This window comes from Tiliqua scincoides, chromosome 1, assembly GCF_035046505.1.
Source record: "Tiliqua scincoides isolate rTilSci1 chromosome 1, rTilSci1.hap2, whole genome shotgun sequence".
In the NCBI taxonomy this organism is placed as follows: Eukaryota; Metazoa; Chordata; class Lepidosauria; order Squamata; family Scincidae; genus Tiliqua; species Tiliqua scincoides.
In genome coordinates, this window is record NC_089821.1 from 51,915,294 (window position 1) to 51,933,101 (window position 17,808).

Consider the following 17,808-nt stretch of genomic DNA (forward strand, 5'->3'; position numbering starts at 1 on the left):
AGAAGTTCCTGTTGGAAGAACGCTTACTGTACATCTGTCCACATGTATGTCTAGTGTGGCCCTAACTGAAGGTTTGACTTGAAAATGGGCAAAGATGTAAAGCTAGTAAATGCTGGCACTGACTTTCTGCACTACTGTGGTGCAGACTGGCAAGAATAAACAGGGGACAATGCGTAAGGCCTATGGATGCACAAATACCTTCCTTTGTGCTGCTGCTTTGAAGACCAGTTTTTCACATAAGAACCAACAGTTTGTAAGGCTGCATAAGAAGCAGCTTTACACAAATACTCATTTATACAAAGAAGCAATTTTCCTGTAATATTACTTTAGGTTTCATGACTATGATGCTGTACCCCACAGTACATTTCTTAACAAGTAGCACAGAAGAGCACAAGGCACCAGTAACTAACAAGCAGCAAGGTAGTTACTGTACTCTATCATTCTCTCTGCAGAACAGCTATGAGTTCTCAGCATGCTGATTTCATTCTAGAAACAACAAGAGAATAATTTACCAGGAATCTGAGACAGGTAATGACAATGTTCCACTTCTTACCAACAGAAGACCATTACTTAAGAGGGAAATGCAGGAATCCTGACCACATTCCTCTTGCGACCTCCCTCCACACGCGTTGCAAAATTTGCATGTTAAGAAACAGCAAAGTACAGTATTATTTATTGCTATTATTATGAAACCAATTATTTATAATAGTGGTTGACTTGTTAGAAAAAAAATACTCCACACACAATATTGCAGGAATCCTCAGAACTATTATCAGTTAGGCTAATGTTATTACTGCTATATTACAGGTGCTGAGATGGAGAGACAGGGCCTTGCTGAAGGCGAGAACTGAATTTATTGGCAACATGAGTTTCAAACTATGAACTATCAGGTTATAGCTTTAATTATTACCATTCAGTTATTTGATTTTTCTCTGTAAACCGCTTTGTGAACTTTTAGTTGAAAAGCGATATATAAATACTGTTAATAATAATAATAATAATAATAATAACATTACATTAATTCTAAATTATACTTGTTACATGTTCTAAAACAACCCTTCACTGTTTTCACTTTAGAGAGATAATAAAAAAATCGAACTCCGATTTGAGCCCCTACTTTCCCCATGCTCAATTCTGACTAAGAAATTAGGAGATCTGAATACTAAAACTTCTCAAGCATTGCTAAATCAAAATTCAAATAAACTTTAAGTCAAATAAATCAGCTTTACCATTTTAGATTTAGCAGCCTGTAAATAAAACAACAAAGAACAACAGAAAAACTACATGTGTACTGCACGGGGGGGGTCGGGTCGCCAATATGCTTTAAAAGGATGCTTTCTAGATAGTACACCAACTGGTGTATGAGCCACAAGCTGACCAATGAATGAATTTTACCATGACTCTTTAGGAGACTGAAAATTAGCGCAAATGCCAACATTTTCAGTCCTATTGCCAAGCACATTCTTACGTTTAGACACATTAATAATTAAACTTGTTCTCCTACTGTTTTCCTCAAAACTCATTTCAAACACATGAGTCATTGTACAGATACTCTCGCTAAACTCTAGTTTACACTTCTTTTGTCAATCTTGCACCAATAAAAAGGCAGAGGCTTCAGATTTGGACACACTGAGTAAACAAAGACTGCATTCCTTCAGAAAGGTGTGCCAGAAACCCAAGATCTTTTAGCTTGTGAGAGCCAAGAATAAAACTTGTTTAACTTCTATTTGTTCTTTATTGCAGTTCACTCATCATCACAAGGAAAATACATTTAACAAAAGTCTTTGAACCTTCAAGCCATGCCACAACATGCTTGAAAAAGTTACATGAGTTATTAAAGGAAATGTGTATTAATCTCTTCCTTACCAGGTAAAAAGCACAAAAATGTAAGAATCATTCTTCATACCAGCATTCATTTATTTTTACATATATAATTGTTCAGAGCCTGCATTGCGCTGTAGCTTTGTAATAAAGTCGGTCATTACAGAACTGATTTATCAATTCATGTCTGACTAAACAGGGGGTTGTTTTGTTTTTAACAGAAAGATAACACCACTCAGTAACAGGCATATCTTGGTCTCGGTGTGACAAAATAACCACCGTCACTGTTGTAATGCAACATACACACCATTCAGAAAAAAACTGTGCAATAAAAGCTTCACTTTCAAACATAGCTCTGCTCAAAACATTAAGAAGCCCCCAAAATTCTGATCACAAGAAGTCAGCTGCCTGTTTAGAATGAAACTCCTTTTTAAAAGACACCAACATAGAAAAAGATAAGCACAGAAAAACACACACAATCAATGATTTACTGTAAACATTGCCTTTGTTCTCCAATTCAGAATGTTTTCAGGCAAAGATACATATTGCCACTAGCAAGACAGACATTACCAGGCAATTTTACAAGCCTAGTACTGTACATCAATAGAATGAAAATCTAAACATGCACATACCTGCATGACACCTGGAAGAATGGATGTTCCAGCTGAGAAACAGAGTTAGGAAATCCAGATTTACTCCCCATTGCCTTCATGAACAGGAATCGCTTACATTTCTTTCACATTCCACATGCTAAAGCTGGACTACTACAACACACACACATCCATCGGCACAGCATCGTTCAGCAGACAACCAAAGAAAAATCAAGTGCGCTCCGAGCCAGTCTTAAAATTCCAACTGCATAGCTGCCTGACACCTCCTCAACAGCAATATTTCCCTCAATCCTCCTAAAAACCACACGAGTCTTATTTCTAGCTGGATATAAAATCTTGTACTGTATTCTTCCAGCAAAGATGGGACATGGAATGCTGTCGAGAAAGAACAAGGGAGAGGAAAAAGAGCGAGAGACCTGGTATCTTAAACAGCAGCCTGGCTTGGCAGCCAGCCAGCAACCAGCAGAACTTATTGCCAATGCTGCAAATCCCTCCTATCAGCTAATGAAGATCAAGACTGCAGGTGAAACATGATTTTTATCTCCATGACAAGAATTCCTTTGGAAATACAAAGTATGACCTTGAATTTCTTCAACACAATTCTAAAAAAAAAAAAAAAAAAAAAATTAGACCAAATAGCACCATTTCCGTTATTTTATCTACCATAATATTGCCAAGTACCACAGCAATAAAATAATTCATTGGATTGAAATGCTTGTGCGTGCTAATTATCGTAGCTAAAGGACAGGAAAGGGAAGCTCTTAGGCCACACAAGTTACTTTCTTACTGGTACCCTATCTATTTAAAACATTTCTTTCTTCATTCTCACTGATTACATGTAAATCACACTGAAGCTATTTCTTTGAATATAAACTAAAGGTAAACCTCTGTGATGTTTAAAGTTTCTGCTGCAGTTAGTTTTCTGACAAGGCACACGTGATCCTCTTGCATCTGACAGCCCCCTACTCTTAAGAGATTGCTTAAGATACCCATTTGGGCAACACCATTACAGGACCTAATGTCAACTGTACTATCCAGAACTGATTCACTTGCTTATATTTCAATGTTATATATGCTCTTATATACAAACAGTGGTTGTCCACAGTCTACATACAATCACAAGGTCATTTTTTATGTACAAAAATAAATGTACACAAATCTAAATCAGAAATGGATACATTCAGAAACCTGTGGAAGAACATTTACATTTTCCAAAACAAACTGCTGAAAGCTTTAAACTGGCAATTCTTCAACAGAAAAAAATTCAAAGCTCAGAGCACAAAAAAGTGGAATTAGAATTTATAGTTTATTTAGATGCCATTACCTTAGGTCTGAATCAAGATAAAGGTTCATTTATCACTCTGATGAATCCCCCACCCCACATTTTCCCTTATTTTTGAACACTTCTAATCCCACAAAAGATTGTGTACTAGTTCAGCAGCCTGAAAGCTACTGGGAAATCATCCTGCAATAGCATTAGCCTTTTATTTGAAAATGCCAATCCCAAACAGCCATGTGCTAGATGTGGGTTTGTTTCTTCCCTCTCTCTGGAGTAGCCAAGCCTCCTGCTGAGCCACGGATGTACCTATCTACTGCGAGTCTGTCTAGTTGATAAGGTGAGACAGCCAGGTGGGTTCCACTAATCCAATCAGATAAGCTGATGACATCATTAAATCTAGACTACTTCAAGGTCCAAGATGCTTGTGTGTATGTCCTGATTGGTCTGCCACTGCATCCAGCTGATGGTACACAGAAAACACTTACTCATCCATAAGTGCAGGGACCAGGATTTCTGGCGCAAGTAGGTAGCAGAAGAGATTGCATTTCTAGCTAGCTACATATAGGGAATTCTGTTTTGCTTTCCATTTTCACTCTAAGCCAGCCTGCAAACTCCACCCTTAGCAACTTTTGGGGTTTTGACTGCTTTGCTATTGGATATAATAATAATAACAGATACCTCCACAAGGAATCAGAACATAAGAACAGCCCCACTGGATCAGGCCATGGGCCAATCTAGTCCAGCTTCCTGTATCTCACAGTGGCCCACCAACTGCCCCAGGGAGCACACCAGATAACAAGAGACCTGCATCCTGGTGCCCTCCCTTGCATTATTAGTTATGCATTCAGGTTGGTCAAGCTCTTTCTTTGTTGAGTCAGGCATTTTCCTCTACCCCCTTTTCCCCATTTGGCTTAATTCTTTTACGTTTAACTAGGAAAACTTTTGTCTGCTTGCCTGCCTAGTCTATATTCATGGGTAATTCAGTGGGCTGTTACTCCCAACTGCACACAGGCACTATTATGACCTAATTTTAAATAAGAACTCCGGGGTTCTGTGTTCTCCTGGGAGGGGTCTTTTTCCCCAGATGCTCCCCACCTACTCAGGATGGTGGCAGCAGATAAATCTACCATCCCCCCCCCAATTACTGACTCAGTTACTTGTTACTGACCCAGTAACAAGGGAAAGCAGAGAGAGGAAGGGGTGAGAAAGTGTAAACTACGAGGCACTACTCATCTCGGCTTGCAGCCTTCTCCACCAGTGACTTCCCTGACAATCAAGTTATATAATTACTTAGTACTGCTAAGGGGATGTAGTTATCCCCAATTATTACTATTGTGCATTGTCACTATACTTACCTTTTATATCTTTAAGTTTGTCACAAAACTAGGCCCCTTGCATTTTGCTCCCATCTCTTTTTTTCTTCTTCCTCTATATCAGGGTGAGCAAACCCTAGCCCACAGGTCATTTGCAGCCTTTGGGGACCCCCAATCAGGCCCTCAGGGAGCCCCCAATCTGTTGGAGCCTGCACTGGCCTGCGACTGCCAGTAGTGACCGCCAGACATGAGCTGTGGGCTGAGTTAGAGCAAGACCTTTTATAGTCCCCATGTGTCTTCTGTTTTCCCCTAGGCATTATTTTAAACCCCCCCCCCATTGCCTCTGAACAACTTATGTCTCCATGTGTTTCTGGCTTGGTCAGTATGTCTTCACTCTGCAAGTGGTGTGTGGCACAGTTCATATTTCTCATGTGGTTCTACATGCCTATATTATAGTTCTCATGTGTATTATAAATAAGCTCAGTAAAATTCATTCATTCATACCAGTTCCTTCTCTGATATATTCATTTATGTAAATTTTTTTCAAATTTGAAATGCAAATTAATTTTTTTCCTCAGCCCCCAACACAGTGTCAGAGAGATGATGTGGCCCTCCTGCCAAAATGTTTGCCACCTCTGCTCTATCCATGTATATGTATACCTTATACTTCATTAATATGATGAAATAGACTGTTGTCCATGAAAATTCCATACTACAATACAGATACCTGTATTAATTTAGAAGGCGTCACAAAACAATTCATTGCTTTTGCTGCTATAGAGTAATGAGGCTACCTCTCTGGATCTGGCCACATAACTGTTCTTTGAGTTCATACTACCTCATGGTAGTGACTGTTTCTGACTACGCTTTGCGAAACTGAGGTTAATATTCAGAAACTGAACTCTGCAACAGGTTGCAAGGCCACAATCTCTGTACACATATTGGAATTTTGAGAGGAAAAGAACAATACTTGGTGTTGTGCACCTTAGGAGCTCCAAAGGTTGTGATCTGAGGTCTTGAGCATATCAGAAATATTTTAATTTCCAAGTTATCAATTTTTAACCATTCATTGCCCAATAAACTGTAATTTTTCGATGAACTAAAAAAATGTACATTCACCTCAAACTGATCAAAGAGATCAAATTTAAAATTTTAAAAATGGCCTGAAAGTCCTTTGGCCTGAGGTTTTCATCTAGAATATCCTGGTTAAAAATTAATTCACCTAAGCAATGACCAGCAAGCTAATTACACATAAAATAAAAGTCAAACCAAAGACAGTATTCTAAAGCTTGAACATTTGCCTCACAAATGAGATTGCATGCATTTTTTCTGAACTCCCAGAATGTGCTCCCCACAGATCTTAAGAGCAAAGATGAGTGTTGTAAAGAATCACACTTCATTTGAAATCATTCCACATTCCTGCTACATGCCAGCACTAAGAATGTAAACCTAATTTGGCCAGATGAAGCAAAGTTTCTAGACTGTCAGCTGCCAAGTCATATCAAGAGCTGTTGTATAGATTAGATGTTTGATAATTTCCCTTATGGTTTGCCTGCACAGAATTATTTTCATCAGAGAATAAATACTCTGTTCAGATACTATCAGGGAAGTTTAGATAAATTTTTGTTCTTTGTGCCTTTCAGAGAGCACTCCAAAACATTTGGGTAGCACCCAGGTAGGGCTCTTTACTTTTGTATATCCTCTTCAGGGAGAGGGCTTACCCTCTCCTATAGACCATGTTGGAAGAGCAGCTGTATTCCCTCTACCCCTTGGTTTCATCTTCTACTACTCCACCACAATGTCACTTGCATGGAAGGCCCAAAGGACAGTGTTCATACCAGAGCCACATGGAACAAGAAACCCACAAGATTCCTTCTACCTCCCACAGCAGATGTAAGCAGCAGGTGGGGTGTCCCCTGGAAGGGACAGAGAACAGGAATTCAAGATAAGAAATTTTTTCTCTCCTTGCTGTCATGAGGCAGGGCTAGTCTGGAGGAGAGGTGGCCCCTTCCTCTGCAAAAGAAGTGCAAAAGTAAAGGCCCTTGCCTACACCTACAGGGAAGAGGTGCTGACTGAAGGTTCTGGAGCACCCTCTGGAAACACAGGAAATCACCTTTAGTAAAAGCACCTTTACTGATTTTAGTAAAAATTACCATTTCCTAGTGCAGGTACTCACTGGTTCAACTAAGGGCACAATTCAAATCACCTGCTTGGCTGGTGCAAGTCTCTTGCACCAGCCAATGAGTATTGCGAAAGTGCCGTAAAGTATTTTTGCGCCACTCTCAGGGGAGATAGACTGGCACATGAATGTTTGCTGGCTTCCCTGCGCTGACACAGGTCACAGCGAGTTTGTACTGGCTGAGCTCAGCTTGCACAGGCGTTGAGGGGGACATAGGGAGGGCAGCAAAGTAGTGTTTCAGAGTGGGGGAGGTAGAGTGAGGAGCAGGAGGCTTGGCCAGGATTTGGCAGTTATGCTGGATCCTAGCCCCATTCCTGGGCAGCCTTTAGGTGGCACGGATCCAAGTAGTCGCATTGGGGCTGCTGCAGTGTTACCCAGGGTAAGGGGAATTTTTTTCCCCTCACCCCAGGCTGGCCTGCAATTGGCCCCAAACTTGTGCTGGATACAGTGTAAGACCACTGGCCTGCCTGTTCCAGCGCAAGTTAGGATTGTGCTATAAGGCAGTTTCTGTCCACTGTTTGGTCAAAAGCCAGATTGAAAAGCATTTAATATCATTCAAGAATCTCCTTCTGAAGCTCTGTTGCCACACCTTTCAACATCTTTCCATACAGAACACTAGTGACAGGTCTGAAGTTGTAAGGTAGCGGGGTCCAAAGAGGGCTTTTTAAATGTGTGAACCCATCATGGCCTTCTTCAAGGTTACAGGATTTACCACCTCTGTCACCCAGCAGACCATCCCTCCCTCTGGATGACCTGATTAGCCAGGGTGGGCATGGTTACAGGCCTTCCTAAGGCCCAGAACAAAACTGCAAAAAACACCCACAGAAATCAGCATTTCCCACAAATATAGTGCCCATGCGAGTTTTTGTATCCACAAGTGATCCTTGGTTCCCCCCACCCCCCCACACACAGAATAAGCTAAGTACCCTTTTCACTTCTTAATTCATGAGTTAGGGGTGTTCCATGTGGATTCTGAAGGTAAGAATGGAAACCTTAACCTAGCTGTCAGATATTCATGAGTCCTCAGAGGTGATGAGATGATATCCTAGACTGCCCCCTGGTGGAGTCCTTCTTTGTTACAGCTTGTCTTCTTGTTTTCAGTTTTAAAGGGTAGCCATCTCCTCTGCTTTGCTTGTGAGAAGTAGGAGGAAAGGAGCAAAAGCAGCATTGGCTCGAACTTTAACCCAATCTTTTAATCAATTCATTTGGAGGAAATCTGTATTCCAACCTTTCCAGCTACTACTCTCAGAAGCAAGGGGCTTCCTTGCCATATGAGAAATCATATAAGAACTGGATCAGGCCAAAGGCCCATCTAGTCCAGCTTCCTGTATCTCACAGTGGCCCACCAAATGCCCTAGGGAGCACACCAGATAATAAGAGACCTGCATCCTCATGCCCTCCCTTGCATCTGGCATTGTCATAGCCCATTTCTAAAATCAGGAGGTTGCACATACATATCACGGTTTGTAACCTATAATGGATTTTATCTCCAGAAATTTGCCCAATCCCTTTTTAAAGGCATCTAGGCCAGATGCCATCACCACATCCTGCGGCAAGGAGTTCTACAGACCAACCACACGCTGAGTAAAGAAATATTTTCTTTTGTCTGTCCTAACTCTCCCAATACTCAATTTTAGTGGATGTCCCCTGGTTCTGGTGTTATGTGAGAATGTAAAGAGCAACTCTCTGGATAGTTGATAGCAACTCTCTATCCTTCCCATGCATAATTTTGTATGCCCCAATCATGTCCCCCCTCAGGCAACAGCTAATATTATAATGCCGTTGTACAAATCAATGGTAAGGCCACACCTGGAGTATTACATCCAGTTCTGGTCACCACATCTCAAAAAGGACATAGTGGAAATGGAAAAGGTGCAAAAGAGAGCGACTAAGATGATTACTAGGGTGGGGCACCTTCCTTATGAGGAAAGGCTACGGCGTTTGGACCTCTTCAGTCTAGAAATTATAACATGAGATCATTGATATTTGATGGGAATAGGCAAAAATTACTGAAGCATGGACATGTTTTGCAACATTTTGGAAAAGTTCTAAGACTGGGCTACCTGAGGAACCGCGATGCCAAGGAACCGAGGAACCACAAAATTGTGAAGGAGGAGGATTAACAGCTGCTCTCATGCTTCAGTCAAGCACGCCTTTTTTTGACTTGTTCCTCTGTGTGGACAATGTAGTTGTTGTATCCTGCATGAGTGGCATAGGGGTAATGCAGTAGAAGAAATGCACTGTCACACTGATGGATATGTAGAAAGGAATGGACAGCAAGGAAGAAGTAATCTTGAGGCTGGTTCCCACTTAGTCTTCATCTCCACAATAATAATTTGTCACCAGTTGACATATTGGTTACTGGGGAGATCATTACAAACTATGTCTTAATTATTTGTCCATTGATATACGTAATTTTAGGATTGGATTTGGCTAAGGGAATTCTCCATATGCATCATATAATACTATATCCCACAACCCCCTGTCACATCACTTGCAGGACCAGAATGTTTGTTGCCCTCAAGGGTAAACCCCATCTCTTATGACTGGCAAGTGCTGCCAAGAAACATGTAGACATAGGAAGTCTGTGGCTGTAAATTCAGGGTGTAAAATGTAAGATGTTCTCAGATTCCACCCCCCCCCCAATAAAAACCGCTAACCTGATTGTGAAATTCCCAAACAGGTTCAATCCTGTTTCTAACCTTTGTTTCTTGTATCATTTCAGAAAAGAATGATATGGCTGTGGGCAATGCAGTTTGGTTCCAATACCTATATATTCTAACTATTTATATAGACAAGATTAAGCCAGAAGATAATTTCTAGACTTGTACCCAAGCAGTGGCACCAGCATGTCCTGGCTCCTCGGCTAAGATCTGATCTGGACACCCGGTATACACAAACCAGCCTCTATGTCCCACAACTGCCACATTCTCCACCACCACTATTCACTGCTACCCTAGCTTTCAGCGTTCCCTCGCTCTGCTTACCTGAATGCTGGATGTCACGACAGTTAAGACAACAGGAGACAACAGGATGGCACTGCAGATGGGCAAGTCTTTTCCCTCCCACCCTTCCCATCAAGCCTTAAGCTTGCCTGGGACCCATGCTGGTCACACTAGAATCTAGGGGTTGAAGGGAGCTGAAAGTGACTATGTCAACTGGATCCTATTTCTTCTGCCCACAGGCCACTGCAGCTGGGGACTCCAGATGCCTGGAAGCATCTAACTGGTCTCCAACAATAAGTATTAAGAGTCATTTCTCTTGCAATTGAAGGAAGCCAGGCAACAAGAATGACAGCCATGAGATGGCAAACATAAAACTCCAATAAATGGTTTTCGGTTTGATCCAGTTCTACATTGTCCATGCACTTTCTAATCCAATTTCTCATTCAGGAATAGCATCAGGAATCTGTAAGGTATCCAATCCTATTACAAGTCAAGGTCTCCTGAGTTTTGAAGTCCTGGCTTATTTCAAATCTCGTTCACTAGTTCTGGTAATAACTGGCAATAACTTAGTGTCAGTAAGTGGTTCACGCTGTTAAAGTGATTGCCTTCTTTGCTGCTAAGAATGATTTGTTAAAGGAAATTCATTTTCACCACAGCCAAATTACTAATTCTAGTACCTGTAATGCAATGTTACAAAAATCCAAGCATCCAAATATAGTGATCAATACCTACACAGATATTTTTATAGGTTTATCAATACATTTCATAGTTTCAGCACTATCCCCAAAAAGTCTAAAATCATTTGCTATGGTCATTTCAATTAACAATTCTGAATTAATATTCTTCTCTCTTGCAAGGATAAGGTCCAAAAAACAATCAGTTGACAGACAAAACATAATAGAAAGGAATGAGACTTCTTTTCCATAGCCTTCATTACCCTGAAAGTATAGAATACATATGCCTTTACCTCAACCTCCAGACCAAGCACCAACATGCAACAATTTATTAAAATAAGTAAGCAAATAATGTATATGTCCCATGTAAGAAACAGTGGCATGACAAGTGTATTTTGAATAGGGGCTAGTGACATCAGTAAGATACATACATCCAATACATACCCAATACACGCAAAACACATTTCCCATTTTGTGCATTTAATGTACCTTCAGCACTACTGGGATAAGTTAAGGGATAACTTATGTTCAATAGCCTGTATTTTATATGCTTTGGAGAATAAAATATACCGGCATTCCCCCATATCCATGAGGGTTACATTCCAGCCCCCCTCCTCTGATTTGCAAACCATGGCTACAGAGGACCCTATATAAATTGCTGTCTCCAAGGCCCCATTACAGTATCTTTGTTTTTTAGTAGTAATGCTTGCAGCACAGGTGTTTCTTGCTTAATATTCTTGCTTAACTGAGGAACAAAACCTGCAGGCAACCAGTCTGCATGCTAGAGGGAGACTAACAGAATGTTAGCAGGAAGCAGGACAGTTCTTGCTTCCTGTTAACATTCAGTTAGTTTCTCTCTAACAGGCAGGCTGGTTGCCTGCATGGTTCCTCAGTTAAGCAAGAATATTAAGCAAGAAACACCTGTGCTGCAAGCATTACTACAGAAAAACAGTAATGGGCACACCCTAGATCCAGATAAGTGAAACTGCAGATATAAGATCCATGGATACAAGAGGAATGACAACACCTGTAGTAACCAAGGCCTTTTAAACCTTTGGCTAACCATCTGTGAGATCACAAGCTGCACCTGCTGAAATTCTCTCTTCTACACAATTGTTAAAGGTCCAGGAGCCTTAAAGTTGAAAGGTTGGCCATCCCTGTTTTAGGCCATGAGACAAAATGGGGAAAAGTGCTTAAAAATGAACAACATAGCATCTCCATGGGGAGCATGTAATTTTTACATTTTTGGACAGAATTGTCTCAAGTTCTTGCAAGCTTTTATTTATTTTTACAAATAAAGTCCATTAGAAATCCTAATTAAGTAGCATCTGGGGAAAAAAGAATTATTTTTCCTGAAAGAGACTTGGGGGATTCAGTTCTAAGACCCAAACTTTCTAGTTTCAGACCAGTTTCAATCTCCCAGAAAGCACAAGCAGACTCCAGAAATACAGCCTACGAAATCTGTAGTGGAAAATATTTGAACACTTTAGGAGTATTAATACTCAAGTGTCAACTATGCCTCCACATTTCAGAACAGTGTTATTAAAGACACTTGTTGAGATGCTGTAAAGGAACTGATATAGCTTATAAGAGCTCCTAACCTAATGGACAGATAAGAAGAGAGTTTCCAAAATTAGCTTTCCTTATTAAGGCTTAGGAAACTGTGCTGGCTGGCATTCAATTACTATCACTTCTACACATACTCTAAAATATTCCTGATAAAATATCTGAACTACTGCTATTGCTTAGCTTCAACCTACAAGAACAAAATGAAGGTCATTTTTAGCCCAGGGAAAAATAAGATAAAATAAAGGCTAAAACAATTACCCTTAGAAACAACAATACAGACAATATTGAGAAAATAACATGTGTGCTATTCTAGTTTATGGGAACTACAATCTAATGAAAGCTGAAAGTAAAATTGGCTGGATCATTTTTATAACCTTTACCATAAATCCACTGGATTTATTTAAACAGTTATGACCCATATTTATGACCAGATTCCCTTTGGTGACAGTTCACAAATTACTTATAAAAAAGATTGTGCATTTACTTTCATAATGTAGTATTAGTGCAGAAGTGTCATGTTGTAGAAAGTATTATGGCACACGTAGTTTCATAGATAAAATAAAAACATGGTAGAGCAAGTTTGTGTTAATTTGTAATGACAAGAACAACGTAATCTTTGGCACCTTAAAGACTGACAAAGCTTATGCCAAAACATATTTGTTACAGCCCAATCCAGTTTTTAAAAAATCTTACCAAGCAGCCTAGCCACTTACGCACATGCTGCATCCTGCAGGAGAGGGCAGCGTCCAGTTACAGGAACATAAGTTCTTTTGCCTAGAGAGGGGCGGGGAGCCTCTGCTGCCTGAACAGGTCTACTTGGATCTGCACCAGCAATTTAGCTGGAACAAATCAAAGTAGACCTAGGAAGATGGATCAAGGCAGGGAAGTTGAATAAGATATCAGTAGTGCCGATATGGCCCCCTTGCCAGCCTTTATCTGCCATCCTTTTTGTTCCAGATCTGTTCCTCCTTTCTGTTCAGGCAGGCTGTGTGTGTGTGTGTGTGTATACACACTCCACCCCATTCTGTCCACACCCCCTTTCTCTCACACTGACACTGAATGCACATTCTGGTGGCACAGTGTGCCTGTAAGATTGGGCCATCTTAGTCTTTAAGGTGCCACAAGACGCTTCATTTTCATAAAATTTCAGCACAATCCTATGCATGTTTACTCAGAAATAAGTCATACTACGTTCAATGGAGCTTTCTTCTATAATTATGCACGGAACTGCAACCTTATATAACTTTATTAGAGAAACAAAGTGTAAATTCAGCCACTAAATTATGAATTAGGATTTTTTTGTACTTTTTGGTCAATGTGCCGGCAAGCTTTATATTTTTTTATTTAAAAAAATGAAAATATAATTCTGACAGCACAATCCTATGAATGCCTCCTCAGAAGTAAATCTCACTAAGTTCAATCTCACCAATATTTTTGTATCTATAACTACCTTCAGGGAAAAAAGGATAGCAATAAATTAGAAACACCCCAAACAATCCTAGAACTTAAAGGAGAAAAGAATTTTCAAGTATGCACATTAATTATGTTGATTGATTGAGATTTTTTTTTTAAGGAATCCATCAAGGAGGTATGAAAATTAAATTGTAATACTATCTAATGAAATATTGTGAAATTTATATACTGAAAAACATGTGTGTGTGTGTGTGTAAGTTACTTACCAAAGATATGTATATTTTTGCCAAGTAATCAAGCTCCAATTCTCACTTGGCCTTATCTCCAGGTCAATCAGAGGGCAGAGCCTTTCAACTCTGAACAGTTTCCTTTCTCAGCTGAGCTATTGCTCAGCTCAGGCAGGCACCTCCTTAGTTGCTATAGTTACTTTCCAGGGACATTCCAGCCAAAGTTAACCTTTAATTCTCCTTCCTTCTGCTGCAGCCTGGTTCTGGTTCTGCTTGGCAAATGCTTGCAAAGCAGGTCTGTTTTTGAAAACACCAGGATGGGACCCTCCTTCCCAGGCTACAATTCAGTGCACTATTAATTCAGAATAACACCCATGGAAAGCAGTGGGTCTACTTCTGAGTAAAAAGGGTTGGAAATATCTCATCTCTCTGCTGTGAATTGAATTGCACATTCTCAGTTATGTGTTATGGGTTGTATGTTGTATGTAGAGCTTCTGGCTTAACACACCAGACACCTTAAAGGTGTCTTTAATTCAAGGTTCTCCTCATGTCCACCTTAAAGGTAGATTTGATTCATGGATCTCCTGCAGTGGTTCCCAACCTTTTTCACTTGCAGTATCCCTTGGCATCCAATTTCCATAAATTGTACCCTTCCTATTAGCAAAATATTTGTACGAGTAATAATACAAGCCCTCATCTCCTCTCTATGAAAGCCCAGACTTCATGTATTCATCACATATTTTCTCTTTTTATCTGTTTGAAGAACAGAAGACTCTGCCTTTGCACTGTTTTGCACCAGAAGTGTGCTGAGAAATTCTGGGTGATTGATCACTTTCCATATTATGTTTCAGCTTTTTCACTGTGCTGGTTTTCAATCACTGGTTCATACATGAATTGATGACTAAAAACTAGCTACTGGTGGGGTTTTCATAGCTACCTCCCTTCCTGCCTTGCTGGTCCTTGCAAGGCATTCTGGAGCATGACCTGCCTTTTTCTGCCATTATTCCATTCTTTTTCAAGTACCCTAAAGGTCCTGTTGAGCGTCTCTGGGAGTACATGAATACCAGGTTGGGAACCACTGTTTTACTGGTATGTAGTTTACAGTGCACTTACTCTGATAGTGTTAACAAAAAGGTGGTGAAGACCAGAATTTTAAAAGAATAAAAATGTATCTTATAGTTGGCAACCTTCAGTCTTGAAAGACTATGGTATCGTGCTCTGAAAGATGGTTCTGGAACAGCGTCTAGTGTGGCTGAAAAGGCCGATTCGGGAGTGACAATCCCTTACACTGGGAGCAAGTGCAGTCTGTCCCTGGCCTGTCTCCCTGGCTATGGGCCTTCCTTCTTTGCCTCTTAGCCTCAGACTGTTGGCAAAGTGTCTCTTCAAACTGGGAAAGGCCATGTTGCACAGCCTGCCTCCAAGCGGGCCGCTCAGAGGCCAGGGTTTCCCACTTGTTGAGGTCCACTCCTAAGGCCTTCAGATCCCTCTTGCAGATGTCCTTGTATCGCAGCTGTGGTCTACCTGTAGGGCGCTTTCCTTGCACGAGTTCTCCATAGAGGAGATCCTTTGGGATCCAGCCATCATCCATTCTCACGACATGACCGAGCCAACGCAGGCGTCTCTGTTTCAGTAGTGCATACATGCTAGGGATTCCAGCACGTTCCAGGACTGTGTTGTTTGGAACTTTGTCCTGCCAGGTGATGCCGAGAATACGTCGGAGGCAGCGCATGTGGAAAGCATTCTGTTTCCTCTCCTGTTGTGAGTGAAGAGTCCATGACTCGCTGCAGTACAGAAGTGTACTCAGGACGCAAGCTCTGTAGACCTGGATCTTGGTATGTTCCGTCAGCTTCTTGTTGGACCAGACTCTCTTTGTGAGTCTGGAAAACGTGGTAGCTGCTTTACCGATGCGTTTGTTTAGCTCGGTATCGAGAGAAAGAGTGTCGGAGATCGTTGAGCCAAGGTACACAAAGTCATGGACAACCTCCACTTCATGCACAGAGATTGTAATGCAGGGAGGTGAGTCCACATCCTGAACCATGACCTGTGTTTTCTTCAGGCTGATTGTCAGTCCAAAATCTTGGCAGGCCTTGCTAAAACGATCCATGAGCTGCTGGAGATCTTTGGCAGAGTGGGTAGTGATAGCTGCATCGTCGGCAAAGAGGAAGTCACACAGACATTTCAGCTGGACTTTGGACTTTGCTCTCAGTCTGGAGAGGTTGAAGAGCTTTCTGTCTGATCTGGTCCGGAGATAGATGCCTTCTGTTGTAGTTCCAAAGGCCTGCTTCAGCAGGACAGCGAAGAAGATCCCAAACAAGGTTGGTGCAAGAACACAGCCCTGCTTCACGCCGCTTCGGATGTCAAAGGGGTCTGATGTGGAGCCATCAAAGACAACAGTGCCCTTCATGTCCTTGTGGAAGGATCTGATGATGCTGAGGAGCCTGGGTGGACATCCAATCTTGGGGAGAATCTTGAAGAGGCCATCCCTGCTGACCAGGTCGAAAGCCTTTGTGAGATCTATGAAGGCTATAAAGAGAGGCTGTCGTTGTTCCCTGCATTTCTTTTCTGTATCTTATGATCTTTTACTATGTTTTTAATAGAGGCTACAGTTCTTAGGTAACAATTAGTGGTGGGTTATTTTTCAGGATCTGGTCTTGGGTAAAATCAGACAAAACTATAGTCAGACACCCCCCTAAGTTTAACCCCTGACTTATCCGAGGGTTATAGAAAGTTCCATGATTGTTGACACAAAACCTGCCCTTGACTTATCTGTGGGGTCAACTTATAGGCCGGTGTCTTCGGTGCTTTAATGTGGAATTACAGGTGGAGCCTACTTATGCACGTGAGATCCATTCCGATTTAGAACTCACTCATGTGAGTGACCACCTTGATTAAGAAAAAATGCATTGCGCTAAATTGCATAGAGTTATGCAAATACACTGCAGCCTGACACTTGGGGCTGACACTAAGGCAGCTGTTCTCAATTGTCTCCCCCTCCTCCACCCCATACTCAGCCCTCCTCCCTTGTCAGCTGTCCCTGCTTCGGCTTAGCTTTTAAGAGTCCAGTCCTATGCATTTTTACTCAGCCCCATTGTAGTTAATGGTGCTTACTCCCAGGAAAGTGTGGAGAGGATTGTAGCCTGAGAGCCCAGTCCTATGCCTGCCTACTCAGAAGTAAGTCCCATTCTAGTTAATGGGGCTTACTCCCAGGAAAGTGTGGATAGGATTGCAGCCTAAATCTCGTGCTTTGACTTGCTGGGAAGACTTGCTTGCTGGGCTGTTTTGTTTGTGTAGGCTGGAGAGCCTGCACCATCTCAGTTGGGGGGGGGGAATTCAGCAAACACTCCCTGGGTTTTTTAAAGCAATCCCCTCTGTTACTACCACACCTGCCTCTGTGTGTGTGTGTGTGTGTGTGTGTGTGTGTGTGTGAGAGAGAGAGAGAGAGAGAGAGAGAGAGAGAGAGAGAGAGAGAGCGAGCGAGCGCACTCTCTCTCGTGTTCTCTCTCTCTCTGCACACGTGCTCTGGCTACAGAGGTTTTCCACCCCCTCCCCCTCTTCAGCCTCTTTGCTAGCTCAAGGGCTCTAGGAGTCTGACTGTTCCTTCAGAAGGGGAACCTCTTCCAGGGCTATTTCCTTTCCTGTGCGAGGTGAGGCGGAGCAGAGCCTTTTTACAGTGTTTTGGGCTGCCTTGAAATGGATTGAGACGCCAGTGAAGGGCAAAGGTGTGTGCAACTTTCAATTCCCCCACCCGATTTGCTTTGAGACAAATCTGCAGATGAA

General features: G+C 41.6%; 1 protein-coding gene and 1 long non-coding RNA gene across 10 annotated transcripts in view; one reads left to right on the forward strand and one right to left on the reverse strand.

Moving 5' to 3' along the window:
* PLEKHA7 (pleckstrin homology domain containing A7) overlaps positions 1–17,808 on the reverse strand; it is a 224,400-nt gene that overhangs the window by 150,889 nt on the left and 55,703 nt on the right. Inside the window, exon 1 of one of the 9 annotated variants that reach the window (XM_066640694.1) lies at positions 13,085–13,324. The exons of 6 other annotated variants lie outside the window; for them this stretch is intronic. Coding sequence is in view for 2 of the 3 variants with exons in the window: in XM_066640677.1 (XP_066496774.1) it covers positions 2,454–2,533 (80 nt within the window). In the remaining variant the exon portion in view is untranslated. Of the gene's footprint in view, positions 1–1,866; positions 1,937–2,453; positions 2,834–13,084; positions 13,325–17,808 lie in introns of those variants that run through there. 2 more of the 9 variants (XM_066640677.1, XM_066640686.1) reach the window with 2 other exon arrangements.
* On the forward strand, positions 434–2,972 carry LOC136663783 (uncharacterized). Its single transcript, XR_010795045.1, has 4 exons — positions 434–528; positions 808–890; positions 1,744–1,869; positions 2,788–2,972. It is a non-coding gene; the product is annotated as an uncharacterized lncRNA (long non-coding RNA).